Below are 21675 nucleotides of genomic sequence, written 5' to 3' on the forward strand. Positions count from 1 at the left end.
GGCCCTTCTGGGCTCGGGGGCGGGGGGGGGGGGGCGTCCTGGGAGACTGCACAGGTCGCAAAGCCAGGGAGCCGGCCCAGGCGGTGGTGACGCGGAGGCCGCTCAACAGCAGTACCCTGGGGGAGGGAACACCGGTTCGGCCTCCAGCCCCTTCCCTGGGCAGCCCAGCCACTGGGTGATGCAGCATTGCACACCGCATCCCAGACAGACAGTGCCTCCCAAACGGACGGTGCACCCCAGACAGACGGCCGGCTGCCTGAGAGGCGCCTGCATGCCCGCAAGCAAAAGCAGTTGATACAGAAGCACGTTGGAGTCAGGGGCGAGAGGAATCTCCGAACAGTTGCCGCCACCACCGTTAGCATTTATTTACAGGCTTCTCCAAACGCGACAGGGAACCCACGACCCCTGGAGATGGGTTCTGCAATCCAAAAGACTCTGAGATCCTTTTCTCCTTCATTGGATCCACACATTTAGGCAAGTCCTTCAGAGGCCGTGGACCTGAGCTGCGGGTCCTTTTTAAAGGGGAGGCACTGAGGTCCTGGAAACGTGAAGGGCGCGGCCAGGAAGCGGCCGAGCCAGGACCCCAACCCTGGTGACACGTCTGGGAGCTGCTGGCAGAGGTGAGAACACAGCTGTTGTTTGGGGAGAGGAGAGGCAGGCTTTTTTCAGGGTGTCTTGCAGCGTCCCCCTCCTACCTGAACCTGAACTCCGGAGGTCCCCGAGCTGCCTGCCGTGTCCCAGGGAGACCTCCAACTCATTAAGCATAATTTATGGGCCGGCCTCCCGAGGACAAGCTTTAAATTACTTGCCAGCTGTGCCGGGGTAACTGCCCTGTGGCTATTAATTCGGAATCAGTTTAATCTCTGCTGGATGAAGGTCAAACGCCACTGAGTTGACCCTTCCGCCCGGCTGGTGGCTGGCACCCTGCTATCGGTCTGGGGATCAGGGTCCAGAGGGCTGGGGGTGAGGGGGTTCGGGGGAAGTGAGGGGCCACTGCCACAGGAAATGGCCCGCTCAGCACATCCTGCAAAGGCCAGGATGTTGGGAACAAACCCGAAAGGGCCTCAGCCCAGGAAGCCAGGCGGGGCGGGGTTTCCCCTCCGCGCCAGCCCTGCAGAGCGCGGCTGCCGGTCCACAGAGATCCTCCACCTTTGGGGGGGTCAGGCTGCCCTCTGCTTCCTTCGGCCCGTCTGGTCCTGCCTCCTGTGAGAAGCCTGCATGGGCTCCCTCGTGCTTTCCCAAGCAAGTCCAAACTCCAGCGCGTGGCCACCATGCTCCGCCAAGCCCGGCCCGGCCCTTGTCCCCTACTGCCCGCTCACACTGCAGTTCTGGCCAGCCCAGTGCCTTTGGGGTTCCTGGAAGGGGCCAAACTCTCCCATCTCCCGCTTCCCAAACACCTCGTCCTTGATGCCTTACCCGAGAGCCCAGTCCTCGCCATCCCCAGCCTTTCTTCCCCAGAAGCTGGACTGCCTGGATTCAAACTGCATGACGGGCTGTGTGCTGTGTGATGTTAGGCAAATATTGACCTCTCTGAGCCCCAGTTTCCTCATTTTTGAAGTGGGGTCAGTCCTAGTTCCTACCTCACTGGGTGGCTCTGAGGAGCAAATCGGATTCTCCCTGTGAGTGGCTTAGTGTGTAGGAAGAACTTTAGTAACAGTTTAGGCACTGGCTGGAAACCACGCCCTGGACTCACAGTCTGGCTCATGGTTCACTCCATCAAAGCACCCATCACACCGAAGTGTCACTGACCATCACTGGTCCATCTTCCCAGCTAGGCCGGGGATGGGACCTAGAACCCTAATTTTTCCCTGGAATGCCCTCCTGGTCCCTGCGACCTAGGACAGCTCCCTGCACGTCCTTCCCTCCTTCCCTCTCGTCCCAAGAGGAATCTCTCCAGCTGACCCAGAGTTCTCCCTTCTGTGGAGCAGCTGCCCACCCAGTTCGGGGTCAATTAAAGTCTTCCGTTTCTGCGTTGCTCTCCAAGGGCGAACCCACCCCGATGACGTTCTGCTGCCCTGGTCACATTGCCAACTGCTCTGCGGCAGGGACGGTGACATCGTCCATCCCTGACGACTCCGGGTGGCCCTTGGAACACAGCTTTGTATTCAGCGGGTGCTCAGGGCAGAGCCAAGGAGCATTTTCTCAGCCCCTGGCCACCTGCAGGGTCAGAAGTCTCCTGGAATCGTCCCCCTGGCCTTAGGAGGTCGGGACTAGCACTGTCATTTCCAAACCAGGCTCCGAGGGCGTGGCTGGCAGGATGTGCCCTCCCCCAAGGACGCCCCCGTGCTCACACATCCCCAGAACCCGGGAAGAGGTTACTTTACGTGGGAAAGGGGAATTAGGTTGCAGGTGGAATTAAATGGGCTAATCAACTGACTCTAAAATGGAAAATGATCCTGGATTATCCAGATGGGCCAGTGCCATCACAAGGGGCCTTAGCGGTGGGAGAAGGACACAGAAGGCAGGAGTTGGAGAGAGAGGTGGCCGTGGACGCTGGGTCAGAGCAGTGCAGGCTTGCCGGCCTTGAGATGGAGGAAGGGGCCGCAAGCCAAGGATTGCAGGCAGCACTGGACGCCAGGAAAGGCCAGGAGACGGACTTTCCCTTAGAGCCTCCCGAAGGCAGGCAGCCCCGAGCCCTTGGTTTTAGCTCCCGAGACCCGCACCGCATTTCCGACCCCCAGAACCGTAAGAGAATGAATGCGTGCTGTTTTTCGATCGTGTGTTGGAGCGGCCACAGGAGGCTTCTGCGGGGAGCCTGGGGGACGACGGGTCCAAGGCCACCAGCCAGAGGAGCTGGGAGTGAGATTTGGGTCTGCCCCCAAGCCTGGGCTCTCGAAGGCAGAGCTGGTCTCCAGGCTAAGCCATCAGCATCATGAAAAATGAACCCTTCCTGTCACGAAGAAAAGCCTGTTGTGGACAGAGCACGAGGGGGCGGGAGTGGACAGTCACACACGACCCACAGCCTCACCGGCAAGGACAGCGTGCACTGTGCACACACCTTATGCTCAGGACTTAACACACATTGTCTCTTCGAATCCTCACTTTACAGATGAAGAAACAGGCTCAGAGAGGCCTAGTAACTCGCCTTGGGCCACTCAGCAATTGAATGGAAAAAGCCAGCCTAGAAACTTTGGTTGGTTGACTCCTGAGCTCAAAATCTGGGTCATTATTCTACACCGACTCCTTAGGGAAGAAAAACACGGACACCCGCCCGCACGCACGCCTGTCAACATGAAGACTCGAGAGGTGGCCCCCAAACCAAGGCAAGGGAGCTGCTGGCCGAGGAGGCGTGAGCCCTGGGAGGGCACACGGCGTGCCCAGCCTGCACTGCCCTGCGCCCCTGGCGGGCCTGGAGGACCCCGCCCCCTCTGCGGGGGTTCACCGGGAGGTGACACTCCCCGTCTCTGCCCAGTGAGAGGGGAGGACATGGGGTGCAGGAGCCAAGGGTGGCCTGACCTCACACGGATGTGTCTGGCAGGACTGCCCGTCCGCAGGAAGGTCAGGCTGACCTCTGTGGTCACACTGGCCCCAGCTCCCCATGACCCGCTCCAGGGCCTGCCTTGACTGCGTCCCCTGGGTCCTGGGAGCTCACAAGGACCCCACCTTGGAAGGGCCCGGTATCAGCTGCCTTGGCTCACCTGCCTGCAGCGGAGAAGGAGGCGACCTAAGCAGAGGGGCTTTCTTTCTCCTGTCCCATCACAGTGGCCTCAAATCTAGCAGAAAATGACACAGGAGGTCTGCTGACAGCTTGCCCGGCCGCTCTGAGCAGCTGCTTGTCCCGCCCGAGGGCCAGGGGTTCCCACTGCGCTGGGAAGAGCTCATCTCTTCTGACCTGCGAGAGCCAGTGAGCGGCCCAACGGGGTGGGCAGGACTGGACCCGGAGGACGGGCTGACAGGGAGGCCCGAGGCTCCTGGAAGTTCCCTCTCAGGATGACTGAAAACTGGAGTGTCCTTCCATGAGAAGGGGGGCTGGATGCCCGCACCCGATCGCCCTGCTCCTGGTAACGGCGCCCCAGTTCCCCCCCAGAAGCCCCCCTCCCACTTGCAAGCGCCATCCGTGGCTTGGCTGGGGCTGGAGCACCCCTGGCTCAGAGACAAGCCCGGGAGCCACAGCTGGCCGGCCCATCAATCACCGAACCACAACAAGCCACTCCTTCGGGCTCGACCCAGTCACGGCCAGGGCCACCCAGTCCTGGACCCTTCTGGGACTGCTGGGTGGAGAACACCAGTCTGTCCACTTGCATGGGAGTTGGGGGGTTTGAGGCAGCAAGGGACGGGTGTGATCCGCTACCTGGCAGAGAGGGTCTGGGTGGAGGGAGGCGGAGCCCCTGGAGCGGACCTACCAGGGGCCTCCGGTCACGTGAGCCGACAAACCAATCCCAGAGGACCCTCCGGACCCACCGTCAAGAAAGCAGGAGTTAATGTCCTTTGATCCATTTAGACTCCCTGGCTGCTAAAGGCACATGCAGCACAGACCGCTAGGGGCTGTTGACAGGGCTGTGCTGTCTCACAGAATGACCGAGAGGTGACGAAACTCACTGATTCAAGAGCAGATACCCTGGGTTCAAGTCCTACTTGGTCACTTAACAAGCTGCGTGGTCTTAAGTTAGTGGCCTTCAGAGTCTCGACCAGTGAAAAGACAACAGAACTCACCGTGGGGAGGAAATGACTGTAAAGTGCTTGGAAGGGTCCCTGGTCTGTAGTAGGTGCTCATTAAACATGTCCTCTACCAGCTGTGATGGATCGGCCATGCATTTGCTCAGGCAACGAACATTTATTAAGTGCTTACCATGTGCCGCATACTGTGGTTAGGACACTCAGTGAGTTAAGAGGATATGTCCCCTGTCCCTGAGGATCTTACAGTCTTTTGATGAAGACACATGACAACAAGCAGCCCCAAAGCGTGGTGAGTTGCCACGGTAACCCATGCCTTTGACCTCACCAAAGCCCAACCCTGACCAGTTGAGCTACTTGGCCGCAGAGATGAAAATGACTAATGCCCACGTCGGGGCAGCTGGGTGGCTGTCGAGGGGGTGGGTGGCCAGCCGGGACGCAGCAGAGGCCCCACCCTGGGCTGGCCCCCACCCCTTGGCCGCAGAGGGCCTTGCCTGGACCAGCCCCTGCCCGTGGAGAAAGGGGCCGTTGTCAGCAGTCCCCCACCAGGCTCTGAGCCCTCCCTGTGCGGAAATGATCCCCTCCCACTGGTTTCTAGAAAGGGTCAAGAGCTGAAATTCCTGAGGGCCTCTGTGGTCCGGGCAGAGCTCCCCCTTTCCTCCCGGGGGAATCCCAGGCCCGGGGCGAGTCCAGCCAGCGGCTGTGTGCCTCTCACCCCTCACGCCCAGCAGAGCACCTGGTCTGACAGGCGAAAGGTGGGGAGCTGGGGCTGGGGGTGTCCACTGTAACCCCCAAGCCCTCCCTGGACGGAGCCACCATTTTGTGCAAATGTTCTCATGCTGAACTGGGAGTGTTACATGTCATTTCACCGCATCTTCACCCCCCCATTTTTCAGATGGGGGGGAATGGAGCCCAGAGAGATGAAGTTACTTGTCTCCAGGGTCACACAGCGGGCCACTGGGAGGCCCCCGGGGATTTGTGCGACAGGAACTGGTTCCCAGCAGCCCTGGCCTGCAGCACAGATGACACGAGCACCCTGGCCTCTGCCACTCAAGAGATCCCGGTGGCTCTGACACGGCCTGTGGGCCAGCCCTTGGCTTTGGGACTGCGGAGGCCACGTCACATTTTCCTACGGCTGGGAGCTGGGTTTAGGCTGGGTCCCCGTGGGGAGCTGTCTCAGTTCTGGGTGAGTAATAAGGGCTCCCTAGTGATGACGGAGGGGCCCCGGCTGAGGGCTGAGCAGGGCCTGGGGCTCCATGTGCTCGGGGTGGGAGTGGGGCCCCTCTCCTGAGGGCCAGAGGCACAAACCAAGAGGAGGTCACTTCAGTGCACAAGCTTCCTCACCCTGGAGTACAGAGAGAGCCAAAGGTCAAAGACCCAACTCGAAGACCCTCAGCCGGTCCAGGGAAGGACCAGCGGGGAGAGGGGCGTGTCCTGAGTGACTTCCCAGCATGGTTCTTTTTTTTAAAAAAATATTTTATATACTTAATTTTAGAGAGAGGGAGAGGAACATCAATGTGTGGTTACCTCTCGTGCGTCCCCCACTGGAGACCCGGCCTGCAACCCAGCCATGTACCCTGACTGGGAATTGAACCGGCAACTCTTTGGTTCACCGGCCAGCCCTCAATCCACGGAGCCACACCAGCTAGGGCCCAACACAGTTATTTTGAAGCCTATTCTTTCTTCTCTTTCAGTCTGTGGCATTCTTCACGAACACACACCCAGATCTTACTTGGAATTCTGAGCGACGGAACAAACAGTACGGAAGCCAATCTAGTTAAAGGGGGGAGGGGGGCTTGGAACCCACTCTGCTGCACCTCCACACGGTCCCACCTGCCTGGGGCCCCCCAGGTGCTCTGGAACGCAGTCTGTTAATGTGGTTCGAGAACCTCGGCTGGTGCTGGGGGCTGCCTCGGGGGCTGCTGGGGCTCGGATGGCCACAGGGTGTGGAAGCAGGACGTGCAGACAGGAGACAGCTCCCCCACGGACACCCCCCAGGGGTCTGTTTTCAGTGCAGACAAAGTGACTGTGTGGCTCATTGATCCGAATGCTTTTCTAGCCCCCGAAAGGCCGCTCACAGGGAATTCAAGGTCACATTCCCCGGAGCAGGGCACGGCCAGTGCAGTCGTAAAGCCTCGGGCTGGGTGGCCTTCACTGGCGTTCAGGACCACCAGGCTCCAGCTCCGTACTGTCCACCCCGGGCTTGGTCCTGGCTTCTGTGTCACAGGACACTGGAAGGTCCCCTGCCACTGGCTTAAGCTCCAGTCCTGGACCTAAATCCAGGCTGGAAGGAGTTAGACAGGTTTCGGTCCGATCTAGTCCAGGCCTGTTGAACCTGGTGTCTGAGATAGGCGTGGGGGCGGGCGTGGGGGATCCTCAGCAGCACACAAACGTGTGTCTTGGTGCAACCTTTGTACTCTCCCCAGGTCCTCAGAGGGTTCTATAACCAGCAGAAGTTGAAGACTTACTGCAACCCCCTCAGCTGCCACCCCCTTCAAGAAGTCTTTTCCAAGGTTTCCCTTCGTCTACAATGATCTCTGCCTTCTCTGTCTTATCGAGCTCCCCGATCACTTCAAAAGCTCCAGCGCGGTGCTGTCAGATGTGTCTGGAAGGAGTTAGCGCGCGCTCCTTGCACACGTGAGGGACTGGACCGCGGCGACAGGAAGGAAGAGCGGCTGCGCTGGGTCCTGGCCCACCAGTTGGCTGTTCATAGCACAGCCTGATCCCCACCGACTACCTGAATCCTCTGGCGAGGGGCCCAGGCATTGTATGCAAATACTGCTACTCAGGGATTTAAAAAAAAATGTTTTTGTCGAAGTCCTTGTCACTGCGTCCTGGCCCCATCCTGTTGACTGCTGCACTGCTTATCGCCCTCTCTCCAGAGCCTTCGGCGCACCAGGCCCCAGTACTCCCCAGTGCGTCTCTCGACCTCTCCATAACCCCGACCCGGGTAGCGGCCCAGGCTGAGTTCTTTTTCAGGCAGGAAGGCCCTAGTTTTTAAGCGGGGAATCCTGGGTTCCAGATCTGACTCAGGCCCAGCATCCTGGGCACCTCACCTCACCAGCACCTTAGAAATGGGCGGCTGGCCATACCTGCTTCTGGGCTGGGGCAAAGCAATGACTGTGAAAAAGCACTGTGCATGCATGTACAGGAGCACAGTTGTTACATGCGGTGCCACAGTCAGGGACAATACCACAGTCACATATGGTACCACAGTCACGCACAGTACCACACTCACATACAGCACTGCAGCAATGTAGAGTACTGGAGCTCAAGGATCTTTGGAGAACTTCAAGGTGGCCAGTGTGGCCAGAACATAGTGAATGAAGGGGGGAGTGTGGTGGTTAATGGAGCAGAGTGGAACTGGGGGACATGGGAGGGGGTGGGGGAGCAGAGCAGGGGGTGGGGGAGAAGGGCAGGGTGTGGAGGCAGGGCAGGGGGGGGGGGGGAGCAGGATAGGGTGTAGAGGTAGAGCAGGGTGTGGAGGCAGGGCAGGGGGTGGGGGAGCAGGATAGGGTGTAGAGGTAGGGCAGGGGGTGGAGGCAGGGCAGGGGTGGGGGAGCAGGGCAGGGGGTGGAGTCAGGGCAGGGGTGAGGGAGCAGGGCAGGGGGTGGAGGCAGGGCAGGGGTGAGGGAGCAGGGCAGGGGTGAGGGAGCAGGGCAGGGGGTGGGGAGCAGGGCAGGAGTGAGGAAGCAGAGCAGGGGATGGGGGAGCAGGGCAGGGGTGGGGGAGCAGGGCATGTTCCTCTCCTCAGAGCCCCTCCCCTTCTCTCTGCCTGGAGTTTTGTGCCCCCTCTCCCACCAAAATCTCATCGTGGGCTTGGCCTCCTCTGCTTTCTCCTTCACACTCGCTACGACCTAACGCACCATCTCATGTCTCCAGTTTATTACCTGTCTGCCCCTCACTAACTGGTCAGCTCCAGTGGGGATGTTTGTCTGCAACGCTGTCCGCTCTGTCCCCAGTGGCCAGAATGGGGCCTGGCACCCGGAAGGGGTGTGGCACGTTTGTTGAATGACTTAAGGGGTCCCCTACGCCCTCCGTTGCCTACCCTGTCGTGGCACCTGGCCCCCCGCTTTCCGAGACTCCTGGCGTGTGCTCGTTTCCCTGCCCCGTGTTCAGGGCGCCCGCCGGCCCGCAGCAGACGCCGCAGACGCCGCAGACGCGCGCACGCGTGAGAATGCCGCGTCTGAAGAGACTCGCGTCTCTGCCGTTCATTTGGCTTCACCTCTTTCCTGACCCGTGTGGCTCATCGGAATGTCTCCAGCATTCCCTTTCAAATACCTTATATACTTGGCATATTTTTTAGGTTATGTCTTCTAAAGCCACCCAGGAGGACATCTTACAACGTTCTAGGCGTGGTCCTGCGTTTGCTCAAAGATAAAGGCGGGTATTGGGGTCTGAACCCTCCGCGCGGCCACGGCCAGAACCCTGCCGGAGCGGGAAGGCGGCGGGCGGGGGCCGGGCCTTGGAGGACACGGGGCAGTGAGCGCAACAAGCAGCTCTCTTTCCAGGACAGAGGGGGAGGCTGAGAGCTAAGCGCGCGTTCATGCGGCCCAGATGACTTTCTCGGGCACACCTCGGGCAGCGAGAAGGTGGAGATGGACCCGAGAAGCCGGCACGAAGCCTTCGCGCCGAGCAGACGGGCGGCACCCTGCGCAGGGGTCAGCAACGCCCCGGGCTCCGAAGGGCGGGGCCTTCGGAAGCGCCCGGAGTCTGAACGAGAACCACTCGGGGAGCCGGGCAGACCAAAGCCGGACTCGGCGACTCCCCCGGCCCTGTGGTCTGGACCCAACGGGCATTCTCTGAAGCCCAAATACTCAATTTGGGGGTTTTCGGATAACACGCAGGAAGTTCTGGTTGACGTGCTAGTTGGAAAACTCGGACCCCCCATTCCCTTGAAAACTACGTGTTGAAAATATTAACGTCTACAGGAGAAGAAACGACTCTGGCAGATGGCTACCTGGTGGCTGCGGAGGTGGTTCAGGAGCGGGCGGGGAGTGCTCCTGCCCACCGAGGGTGCGCTTTCTAACCTCGCTGTTTACTTTTCAATAAGTGGAATCTGATGACTAGCAAAACAAGGCTACGATCACCCGCAATGAGGACAAACTTTTTTTCTTTTTCTTTTTTTTTTTTGCCAAAGTCTCCTTGCACCTCAGGGAGCTTGGCAATAGGTTTCTCTCTGGGATGGCTACACTTGAGAGCGGGCTGGGACCTCAGCGATCACTGGGTCCCCTCTGATCACCACATAGGTGTGCCTCTTGGCTGCAGCCTGGAGCAGGTGTCGACTTTTCCAGGGTCCCAGCAGGGCCCGGCCTACAGCCCAGTCTCCGTCCTCCCAGCCCAGGGGAGCCAGGCCACAGGGGGCGTGGCCCCGGATGTGGCCGAGTCTGTTCCCAGAGGAAGGAGGCGGGGCAGTAGGAGGGAGGTGCTTGTCTATTCCCAGAGACTGGCCGAACTGTAAGGCCCATTGTCTGAAACCCTGGGACTGGGTGCTAGAGGCGGAAAGGCTTTCCCCAGATGCCACAGGTAGGACAGGTGGCCTGCCCTCCGGCTCCCAAGCAGGAGCCCAGTGCTCCTCCCAGAAATTCCCCGCAAAGGCTGCACTCAGGGAGAAGTTGTCTCCCAAGCCCCCCCCCCCCCCAGCCTCCTTGACCTTCACTATGTTTCGACTGTTTCATGCAGGGACTTGGCCCTGATGGCTCTGGGTCCCACAAGATCACTGCTCGAACCCCTCGCCTCTCCTCCTTTTTTCTATTCTCATCGGGACTGGCCGAACTGGGAGTCTGAGAAACCCACTCCCCGCTCACCTCTCAAGTCCTGGGATATTTTCTGTCTTTGCCTTCCACCTCCCTCCCCCAACTTCAGCCAGGTACGCAGCCTTTGGTCGCGTGGTTTCTTGCACCTGCATCGCCCTCCCGTCTCGCATTCCTTCTGGTTGAAGCTCTTGACCTTCTTCAAGGCTCACTCAAAGGCCGCCTCCCTCATGAAGCCTTCCCTGCGCAGGTGAGCAGCGCCACTGGGCTTCCTCTGTGTAGCGCGCCCACCCCCCCAAAGTCACGTCTACCTGGACCCTCAGAAAGTGGCCTTATTGGGAAATAGGGTGTTGAGGTAAGAGACTTCCCAGCCTGTAGAGAACTTTCTGAGTTTATTTGAGCCAAACTGAGAACAATGGCTGGGAAACAAAGTCTCAAGGGATGGGGAAAATGGCTCATGCAGAATGGCAGTTTTGTAGCTTATGTTACATCAGAATCAAAGGAGAAGATGCCCTGGTTGGTGTGACTCAGTGGACTGAGCACTGGCCTGTGAATCAAAAGGCCGCAGGTTCGATACCCAGGCAGAGCACATGCCCGGGTTGGGAGCATGTGAGAGGCAACCGATCAATGTATCTCTCACACATTGATGTTTCTCTCCCCCCCCAAGAGTAAATAAGTAAAATAAAATAAAAAGGAGAAAAGTAAGGAGAGTTACATGAAATCCACTGGTGATAGACTAAGGGGGCTGGAGAAAGCAAAGTGGGGAAATCTGTGGGGTTGCATAAAAAGCAAAACAGAGAAACACACGCCTCTTTCACACTAGTCGGTGTACAGGGCAGTCTGGACTGACATTTACGGCGTGCAGACCTGGAGCTCCGGCAACGAGATAACTGCGAGGGCCCTGCGGTCTCTGCTCTGTGTGGCGGGAATGCCCTGAGGGGCCTGACAGGGAGACGACTCTGCCACTGCACAGGTCTGTTCCCTCAGACGCAACATGACAACGGACAGGCTCAGTTAACAGGGTCCAGGGAGCTATGAGTCCAGGATGCGACTTCCACCAAGACTTGCTCTCAGCTAGGAAGTTTACGTCTAGACCTTCCTCTACGGTTCTTTTCCATCTGAGTTTGTAGGGCTCACCGTGCTGGCCTCCCCTGCACTTGTCAGATTGCGTAGGGGCCGCTTTTTTGTCCACGAGGGTCTTTGGGGATGTCATTGGCTAAGGATGTCAAGATGAGGTCATAGTGAACTTGGCACGTGCCCTAAATTCAATGGCTGTGTCCTCGGCAGAAGAGGAGGGGACACAGAGACACAAAGAGAGATAGAGAAGACGCAGGCAGAATCTGGAGTCCATATAGAGCTTGGGCCCATCCTTCTACCCTCACCCCAGCCCCAGCCTAGACCCAGAGCCGCACCAACACCTGGCAGGTATGCTTGGAAGGCTTGCTGAGGTCTCGCAGAGATGGGACAGCTGGGCCTGGGCCCGCCCCCGGGGCTGGAATGGGAAGAATATGGCATTTGCTGAATGGATGTGATGGGACACAGGAGTCACAAATCTGTATAGGAGGTTAGTTCCTGGCTGGCTGCGTTAGGAACAGGGTTATAGACCCATGCACTAGAAATTCAAGAACAGCACGGCGGAGGCCACTGCGGGCCCGTTCTCACACCGCCTCCCCGAAATACATCCCTGAGTCCCAGCTCTACCCCTCCCCGACCGAGGGGTCAGGCCCTGGTATGTGGCCCCTGCCTCTGCAGGCCTGCAGTCACGGCCTGGAGCTCCAGTCCGGCCACTTCCTCATACTGGACCGAAGGCTGGAACAGCCACTGCAAATGCTTCCAAACAAACAGTGCGCTCCTCCTTCCCCTCCTCCCGCTAAAGCCCTGTCAAGGTCAAAGACTTTGGAGGCTGGGCCAGCTGCCTAGCCAGGAGCCTTTGGGGGCAGGGAGGTAGAGGGATGGGCCCAAATGCTCTATAAATGCTTCCGTGGGAGGAATTCCAGGAGGACGTGGAAAATGAAAAGGAAAGCCTTCCCCTTGGAGACCCTAACCATGACCCGGGGGTCCTGCCTCGGTAACCCTGGTACCTGGTGGGGGGAGACCTGTCTCCAGGTGGGGGACTTCCCCATTCCCGGAGCCTTTGTGTCCCTTTAAGAAAAACCCTTATTTGGGTCACCTTTACAGCCTAAGGCACACTGCTGCCCACAAATATTGCCAAATCCCTTTTGACTCAAGGTCATTATGTGAAACTGGATTGTCACCCCCCCCCCTTTGAAAAGTAAACAGACCTCTCCGGAATGTGCCAGCTGTATGCAGAGACTCAGTTCTTCTTTCTTTCCTTCTCTCTGGGGGGGGCCTTTCCCCTCCGAGTCCAATCCCACCCAAACCCACGCCGGAAGCACTCCCAGGTGCAGCCTCTACTTCCCCCCGAGGAAGGAGAGTCACCCTCAGTTTGACGGTCTCACCCCACCGCAGGCTGCAGGGTTGGGCAGGGCCCTCCCCAGCTCTCTCTCCGGCCGCTCCAGGGCTGCCCCGAAGCCCACGCTGTGCACACGACCCCCTGAGCAGTCTCCCAGAAATTCCCCACGCCGCAAACACTTGCCCCTCGGTGCCCAAACACCCCTAGGTCTGGAGATTGTCCCAAGGCCCTCTCCCTGGCCCCAGAAAGACTCAGGCCAGAAGCCTGCACTCCAAATTTCCCACGGTGGCAGCGAGAGGACGGCTCATTAAAAAGCAGCTCCAGTAATTGGTCAGACAATGATGAGTGATAGGGCGCGCTTGCTCCTGGGCATCCTGACTACTCCGAGGACAGACGCGAGGAGGGTGCGTGGCACTGGGAGTTTCACAGGAGCCCTGCACCCTGCCTCTGGGGATCAGGCACCAATTTAAGGCATACTTCCGAGTGGCCCTGGGGTTATTCCCTGGAAGAGCAGGTCCATTCCAAGAGAGGTGGGCGCGGTTCCCAGGGCTCTCTGCACTCTTCTCCCCCCCAGGGTCACATCCTTCTTTCAGTTTAGGCTTGTTTATAGTCAGTCAAGTTTTTCCACACCGACTCAAAGAGTCCTTCCTATGCCCACTGCAGCCAGTTACAAGCGCAGTAAAAGAGACCCAGGACTTGGGCCAGCTGGAAGCGTCAGAAGAGAAGTTTCTGTGGGGTGCAGACAGCTAAGGAATGACAATCACACGCGATTGTCCCGGACCCACGGCCCCCAGCAAGGGCACCCTCATCTGCCCTCCTGATCCCCCTCCGCAAAGGGCTTTGGGAGTCCTTCCCCGGGGGGCATCACCCCAAAGAAACGAAACCACTGAGAACAAGCGTTACTTCTCCTTTTTCCATGTGTCCAAGGGTTAAAACCACTTCCGAACTCCCCTTCCAACTGCAAGGTCAAGCAGCTGTCCAAACCACCCAAGGAGAGGCAGGAGCCCCGGACAGCCGACCCCTGCTCGCTGGGCCAGGACAGGCCCCCGCTGGCCGGCGAGGGAAGAGTTAATGGCAATCAGCTTTGGCTGATAGCTGTGGCTCCAAAGTTCAGTCCCAGTCCCAGCCACCCCGGAGGAATTGTAAATCTCAGGGCAGTATTTAACAAAACAAAAGCAACCTGGAATTACATGCAGGTTTGGTCCTCTACAGTACATATTTACTTAATCTCCTAGGTATGTGGCCCCCTGTCAGATCAGCTGGCTCCGCGGGCCCTTTCGCCCCCCCACCCCCACCCCACCCCCGGCTCTCAACAGTTTAAGTTTCAAACGAATTCCCTGTTTTTGCTCTTCCTCTTCACAGGGCTGGGTGAGTCAGCCTGGCTCGGGTCGGAGTTGGGTGACAGCCGGCTGCTCACCCTCCCCACTCTCCCGCACCGGGTCTGGGGGAACTGGGGGAAGAGGTGCCGGGGCTCCTAAAAAGTTAAAGGCAAGAGCTTGGAGAAAAGGATCCCCCCTCTGAGGAGGGCGGCGGGGTGGGGGGTGGGGGGGCAGGGTTGAAGGTAAGAACAAGGGCTCTTTATCAGCTGCCGTTCTGGGTCCCTCGCTCCAGATTTGCAAACACCTGGGCCTGCGAGAGCCCGTCAGTCCGAACTAGACCATCCAAGACCGCTTCCCCCTCTTCAAACCCAGACCAAGCGCCCCCTCTCTCCGTGCCTCCGCCAGAGCTTCAGCCGCCCAGGTTGGGGTTGGGAAGCGGGTTGCCAAGGAAAATACCGAGAGCCAGCTAGCAGGCGCTGGCTCCCAGCTCTCCCCAGAAGCGCACACACCCTGCACTCACCAGGGTGGTGGCACAGAGGGGAAGTGAGGAGGGGGAACGCGGCACCTTCCTCCGGGAGGGAGGAATGTGGGAAATGGGTGGGTCTCCTAAGTTTCGGGGTGGGGGTGAGCGGCCCGCCAGCCACCGATCCTCAAGGAGCGGATCAGCTCGGGACTTGCCAAAAGAGACAGTCCCGGCGCCCGGGAAATTTACAAGGTGAAACCGACTAGCTCAGCATTCGCCGGTGGCGCAGAGAGGTCGGGCGGCTGGCGACTCTCGGCGCCCGGGCGCGGGCTCCAACCGCCGCAGCAGGTGGGCGTCCGCCCCCGGGGGCCTTTCTCACCTTCCGGCTCCCACCCCCCGGACTCGCACTGCCCACGTACCTTTCTGGCGCCGCGTTCTGCGAACTCGCGAGCGAGCTGGCGCCCGATGCCTCTGCCGCCGCCGGTGATGAGGACGTTCTCCCGAGACAGGTCCCGCAGCTTGGCGGGCAGCACCAGTCCGACGGCTGCTTTCGCCACCAGATAGATCATCTGCAGAGGGAACACCACCAACGCGCCCAGCCATTTCCACACCATCCTCCGCGCCGCGGAGCCGGGCAGGGCGTGGGGTGAAACTCCCCGGACCGAACAGGAATGGAAAAAAAAAATAAAACACCTCAAAAAATATATAAATAAACTGAATGAGGGGGAGAGAGGCGTCCCACCTGGCCACTCTTGAAATCACTTCTTCTCAAATGCAAAGCACCCGGTGAGAAAAAGAAGAACGGGAAAAAAAAAAAAGATAAATCCTCCTGGGGAGGAGAAAAAGCGTCTCAGAAGGTTGGGACAGTAAGGCGGGTGGAGGAGAAGCCGGAGGTGGGAAGTTCTAACAAGAAGTTTCTTGCCCCAGCCGCCGTTTCGGCTGGGGAATTCGCAGGTAATGTTTACAGGCTGACAGAGGAGTTTAGGCAGGGGAAGGGAGAAAAAAAAAAAAAAAGGGCACCAACCACACGCGCGCACCCCGCCACAGTCCCGCGGTTTCAAAGTGCAAGATAAAAAAAAAAAAGAAGCAGTTTCCAAATTGTAGCGGCACCCCCACCCCTTCTCCAGGAAAAAAAAAAGTGGGGGAAAAGTGCTTGGAGCTCCCAATTTCAGCCCGCGAAAGTCTCCCGACTCATTGCTATTCTTGGGCTCAGGAAATTGCTTAAACGCGCTCTGATTGCCAGCAACGTGCAGCAGAAGTGGGGGGTCCGGGTGTCAGTTTCTTTACGTGCATGGCTCGCCCTCGCGCGCGCTCGCTCTCTCCGGCTCCCTCCCTCTCTCTTCCAGCAGAGTCTGGGAGTTGCCGCTCGATCCGGCTCCCTCTCTCTCCCTCGTTAGCATTTATTGCCTTCTTTTTGTCCTTTCCAACTTGGAGAGGGCCTGGGTACGGAGCGCGCGTGGATCGGACGCCCGGGTCTGCGCCGCCTTATTCATTCGCTCCCGAGGCGGCAGCGGCGCGGAGCTAGAGGGCGGCCTTTTTCCCCCCCATTTTTTTTAATACCCCATTAACTCTGATTGACAGTTAAAGTTGGTCGGAGGCTTCACTCCGGTTCTTCTGAGTGGCTGCCGCTGCTTCCCCTCCCCCTGCGCTGTCGCGGGGCGCGCGCGCACGCGCGCGCGCGCACACACACACACACACGGGCTCGCTCCGACTCGAGCTCTCCCGAGGCTGGCTCCCCTTTTTGCAAGCCGGGACTTGCCGGCGGTGCCTCCGAGGGCTCGCAGCGGTAACTCGAACACGCCGTAATCGACTCCTGCGAACCGGCTCCCTCCTTCAGACATTCCTCCTTGTCCAGGACGCGGTCTTGCTGAGCTAGGGCGCCTGGGGGACCAGGTGATTTGCCCCTGCGTTCCGAGCAGGCCTGGGGGAGCTTGCGCATGCCTTGATCCAACCAGGTCGCCCAGGGTTTATTTCAAGTTATCCGTTTCATCCCCCTGCCTGCAGGTAGGACCAGGAAGCCACTCCCGACCTTTGCCCGGCCGTCTCTGTCTTCACTCGGACTGCACTTTCTAAAGCTGCTCCGAGTTTCTCACGTTGATGGGGGAAACAGCTGGGGAGCAGGGCTTTGCTGTGAGGGGAAAGGGTGGGCAGGGTAGAGGAACCTCTGCCCCCAAGGTGCCAATAAAATCCCCATAAGATTAGGTGGGAGCGTATTTATTGCTCATCTGGGCTAGAATTACCTTGACTGACAGCAATTTCCTTAATAACAAAAGCCTGTAAACAAAACGTCCTCGACCAGTGTCCCCTCCGTGCAGTGCCGGCAGCAGTGTCTCTCTTTGGGTCTCCATGGGCTGCCCTAGCTGGGCACCCTACCTTGCAACGTCCCGTCTTCCCCCATGAAGAACGCCTCCCCTGCTGGAGGGTGGGACCCAGCTATTTAGAGCTGTCTGTTGCAGGAAGTCTGGGAGGTGACTCACTAAAGAGAAGCCCCAGTTAAAAGTGCTGATGGGACTTGCTTCCTGCTGCCCCTGATGGGCCCAGGCCAGGCGGAGAGAGAGGAAGCCAGGGAGCTGCCCTGTAATCTGGGGCAGCGGTTCTGCGGAGAGACGTGTCCAGGCCTCACCCCCTGCGTTCTTACTCAGCCCGGGCTGGGTGCACCGGGTTCGGCTTGTCCGACGGTCTCTGCCTGGTGACGCTGCTGGGATCCTCAGAGAAAGTCTTTGAGAAACTCTCATTTGGGGAGGTGAGGCTGGGGGTGACCCCCTCCTCCACAGCAAAGACCCTCTAGATCTGGGGAGAAGTTCTGCAGGGGAGGGTCTTCCCTCCAGATGAATTGGGAGGGAAACTAGTTATCCGGAGGGCAGCTGGGGGAGCGAGGAGGGTTTGGGAGAGGGGCTTGACTGTCCTGCACTGAGAGCTTATGTTCTGACTTTGACTCTCCCATTGACCTGGCAGTGGGGTCCCAACACCCCCATTTGCCAGGTGACCCCACCAGGAAGGGCAGGAGGGAGGGATCCGAATCCAGACCGGGTTCCTCTTCTCAGCCACCCCATTCAGGCAGGAGGGAGCAGGGAGGTGCAGGATGAGGCTCCCTTCTGCCTCCATCCAACCCCCCCAGAATAGGACCCGAAGGCAGGCAGGCCTGCCGTTGCCTTCTCCGGACTCCCGGCCACCGGTAAAGTCAGGACTCCGTCGGAGTGACTGCCGCCGCCTCCTCCCTTGCAGGTCTGTAAAAAGGGAAAAGAGACCCTAACTCTGGAGAGACAGGCCTCTCCCACCCCGCGGTGGCTGGTGCCGGCCCAGGCCTGCCAAGAAGACAACTCACAAAGTCTAGAGCTGGAAGGGGGCCGCGCTGCCTGGTCTCATCTGTTATCCTCGAGGCCGCCTAGTGGCCAGGACGCGACACTGTGCCTCCAAGCTGCCCCAGCCTCCAGCCAACTTACCTTCCTTCCAGGTCTCCGAAGGCTCCTGAAGACCACATAGCCCTGCCCTCCCCACACAGCCGCTGCTTTATGGGGAGACTGAGGCACAGGAATGTTAAGTAACCCATACACACAGCAGTGTAACTCCCTGATCCCCAGCCAGCTGCCCCCACCCTGCTCAGGTGCCGGACCAACCGGGTGACCACTGGGTCCTACCTAACGATTTCCGCGGAGCGGGAAGGGGTCTGAGAACCCCAACTGCGACTCACTGCATCACACCCCTCACACACATCCTCACTGAATCTCCTGCACAGCCCAGGTTGGTGGGTGCCCCTGCACCCATTTCTCAGGAGGACACAGAGGCTCCGCAAATCTAAGTAACTCATGCAAGGCCACACAGGGGCTCCCCTTGCTTCCCCCAACCATCTCGGTTTGGGCTGAACTCAGAGTGAAAAGGAAAGTGTCGGGCAGTGCTAACAGGAGGTGGGACTGGACTGTGGCCGGGAAGCAGACACCTTTTCTTCTACTGGTTCCCCTTCAGGATGTGGGTTTGTGGGTCTGGCATCCCTGTGAGCCCCCGGCCTCTCCGTCCCCAGCTGCTCCGCAGAGGGGCTGTCATGTCCCTGAGCCCCCTCCAAGCTCTCCAGGAAGATGAGGGCAAGGGGCACAAAGGGGGGCGGGGGGGGCAGGGAAGCAGGGACAGGGTGCACAGTTTGGCTGGCAGGCCAGCCTGGAGGGACCCTGTGGCCTGGCTTTAGCAAGAACTGCAGGGGACACGCCCCTCCCGCCCCTCCCCCCCTGCCCCCATCCCAGGTCCTTTGCTCTTGGTATCTCCTCCTCCCTTAGTTTCCTTTGGGGCAGGGGGCGGGGAATGTAACTCCAGGGCGAAGTTTGAAATTTCACATTGCAGCCTGGGGAGAGGGCCCCACAGTCTGTCCCCCCTCCCCCCCCCAAAAAAAAGTGAAAGGAGCCTTTGTGGGCCTGATGGAGGAGGGAGGGAGGGTACAGCCTGAGGAGCTAACTTTTTCCATGACTCAGCTCTCCCAGCCCAGGGTGGGCGCTGGAGGTGGGAGGGCTCCACAGGGTGGGCGGAGCCGCCTCCTGGCCCCCGTCAGCCAGTGCCAGGATTACAGGTGGGCCCCCGAGACAGCCACCCTTGCCGGATGGGCCACCAGGCTGTCGCCAGTCCTCTCCCACCCCCCATCCCCAGGGCCAAGCCCCATCTTTTTATTTTTTCTTACTGTTGCAACCCCAGTGCCGAAGACACCAATGCTCACGTGCAGTTGTTTAACCGGGCCCTTTCCTAGTTACGGTCTCCGCTGAGAGCTGGACAGATCCATGGGTCTCAAGCCTCGCCTTCTACCTTCTACCTATCCGGGGCCTGGAGAACTGAAAGTCACTCAATGATCACACAGCTAAGAGATGGAGGTGGGCTTTGAACCGTGGCCGAACGCTCAGCTCTGTCTGCTTTATGCTTGGGTTTCCCCCAGAACACACAGGATCGATCGCCCAGGGAGCTCCTCAAACAGGCAGGTCCCTGGGCTCCTGGCCTGGGCTTCTGGGACCAGCATCCGGGGTGGGAGCAGTGGGGGAGCAGGAGTCCAAGGGCAGGTGGTTGTGCCAGAGCCTCCCAGTGCTGCCCATCCGTGGCGCCTCCTCATTTCCATCCTGCACGCAGGCTTTCTTGCCCCTCTGACCACCCCCCCCGCCAGGAGCCATCCCTCCTCTGCACTGAGTCCTCACTGTCCTGGGCTGGTGGCTCTCCTCAGCTCCACAGGCACCTAATGGGGAAGAAAGAGGAAGCTGGAGGAGCTGGGGTGCCCTTCACTCACTCACCCCTTCAACCCATCCGCCAGCCAGCCTCCAGCCCTCGACCTGGGCGGCCCCTGTAGGGGCAGACAGGCCACCGAGGCTGAGGCAAGACAGGTGGGAGGGGAGCGGAGCCGTGCGGGGTGATTGTGTGGTCTGCAGTCAGCCGGCAGGAGCAGGGCTAGGACGCTGGGCCAGGTACAGAGGTCACCAGGGCGGAAAGCCCCGGGTGCCTAGCAACGGGCAGAACTGGGAAAGCAAGGACCTTGCTGCCCCGTGACCTTTCCTCCCCTAGTGTATCGCTGGTCCTGTGGTTTAGGGCCCTGACCTTTCATAAATATAACTGGTCACGTGGTCCAGACCCTCCCTGACCTTTCCTCCCCTGGCTTGTTGCCAGGCCTGTGGCAGACCTCCTCGGAGGAGGAACAAGGGGCCGGAGAGTGGCCTCGTGGGACTGGCATGCGGGCCCCTGCACGACCACTCCCTTGAACATCGACCCCTGGGGACGAGGCCTGAGCCTCGGATGTGTGTCAGCCGCAGGCTCAGAAAAGCAGCAAAACCACACGGAACGACGCCCTGGTTGACAGACATCAATCAAGATGTACATTGACCAATAACCTGTGGCCCTGGTGTGGACCAATCAGTAGGGACCACGGCCCTGAAAGGACACTCCTGGAAAGCTGATGAGTACCGTGTGGGATCGCCCCTGAGACCTCCAGATAAATGCCCTCCAGAGCAGGGCCCAGTGCCCCTGTGTCCAGCCCGCCCCCTTGGCGGGGTCTCCCTGCCTCTCTCTCCCCTGAGCTCCGAGCGCCCCTCTTTTGCCTCTGTAACTTGTTCCTGAGCCCATTTCCTGCACGCTCACTCCTTCTACCTCTGTGACCTTCCAAATACACTTTCCCTTCTAGTTCGAGTCTTCGCTCTGAATTCTTTCTCAGCCAGAACTCAAGTACCAAGGTCGCTGAACGGGGGTCCGGTCTGACTCGACCCGTCTAAGGAACACCCGGTGCCCGTTGGCCACCAACAGTTCGGGCTTGGGGTTCTGGCAGCTTTGGTTCCGACCCTGGTTCTGCCACGTCCCAGCTCTCGTTTCCAGCTTCCGCATTGGGAGAGGGAGGATAGTAACGGCAATAGGATTAGATACCAGAGCTCCGGAGATGCCAGCTCGTAGGTGGCCCCTGCTGGCCAGGGCCTCTTAGTCTTGCTGAGGAGTCAGAGCCGCATGGCTGCCACTCGGCGGTGCCCCTGGGCTGCCCAGCTGGGCTGGGCACTCCCCGCGTGGCCCGGCACCTTCCGCCCCACACCCACCGGCAGCCTTTTCCCCGGGACCTTTTCTCCTTGGCCAAGTAAACCCCTATTCCTTTTGCAAAGTGGTGTTTGTTCCTGGAAGTTCTTCCCAGTTCCCCGCTCAGTCCCCGATGTCCCTGTCCCCAGCCAAGGCTGGCCTGGGGGTCCGTCCTCTTGGCCCCCACAGTTTCGTCCCTCCCAGCACAGTCACACTGCACTGTAATCACTGGTTTTCCGACTGGGAGCTTTTCAAGGGTGGGGGCTGGCTGGAGGGTGGGTGGTGGCTTGGAGAGCATGTGACCGTTTGGTGGCCCAGCGCCCCGAGGTCAGAAGGGCTCTGTATTTGGGTGAGTGCTCTGAGGTCACCATCTTGTGATTGGTAATTTCGTCTTTAACTTGTGTTTCGTAAGCGAAGTCAGACCTGTGGTCCACCCAGTGAAGACCCTGAGTCACTGACGCAAAGCCTGGGGAGCAAGGGTAGTGAAATCCTTCAAATGTGTATCTCCATTCGTTCATTCACTCACTCATGCATTCACTCACTCACTCACTCACTCATTCACGCACTCATTCATTCACTCACTCGTGCGTTCACCAC

At 59.3% G+C, this 21675-nt stretch overlaps 1 protein-coding gene and 1 long non-coding RNA gene across 2 annotated transcripts in view; one reads left to right on the forward strand and one right to left on the reverse strand.

The window, feature by feature from the left end:
* DHRS3 (dehydrogenase/reductase 3) overlaps nt 1-15546 on the reverse strand; it is a 36849-nt gene extending 21303 nt beyond the window's left edge. The window contains exon 1 of the mRNA XM_045858747.1: nt 14982-15546. Coding sequence (XP_045714703.1) covers nt 14982-15176 — 195 coding nt within the window. The 5' untranslated portion in view covers nt 15177-15546. The remainder of the gene's footprint in view (nt 1-14981) is intronic.
* Nucleotides 15547-16313: 767 nt separating this feature from the next.
* LOC123831664 lies at nt 16314-20689 on the forward strand. The gene is made up of 3 exons (XR_006787946.1): nt 16314-16455; nt 16567-17305; nt 17788-20689. It is a non-coding gene; the product is annotated as an uncharacterized LOC123831664 (long non-coding RNA).
* Nucleotides 20690-21675: the final 986 nt, after the last annotated feature.

The sequence above is a fragment of the Phyllostomus hastatus genome, unplaced genomic scaffold (assembly GCF_019186645.2).
Source record: "Phyllostomus hastatus isolate PE091 unplaced genomic scaffold, TTU_PhHast_1.1 phas_scaffold_182, whole genome shotgun sequence".
NCBI classification, from domain to species: Eukaryota; Metazoa; Chordata; class Mammalia; order Chiroptera; family Phyllostomidae; genus Phyllostomus; species Phyllostomus hastatus.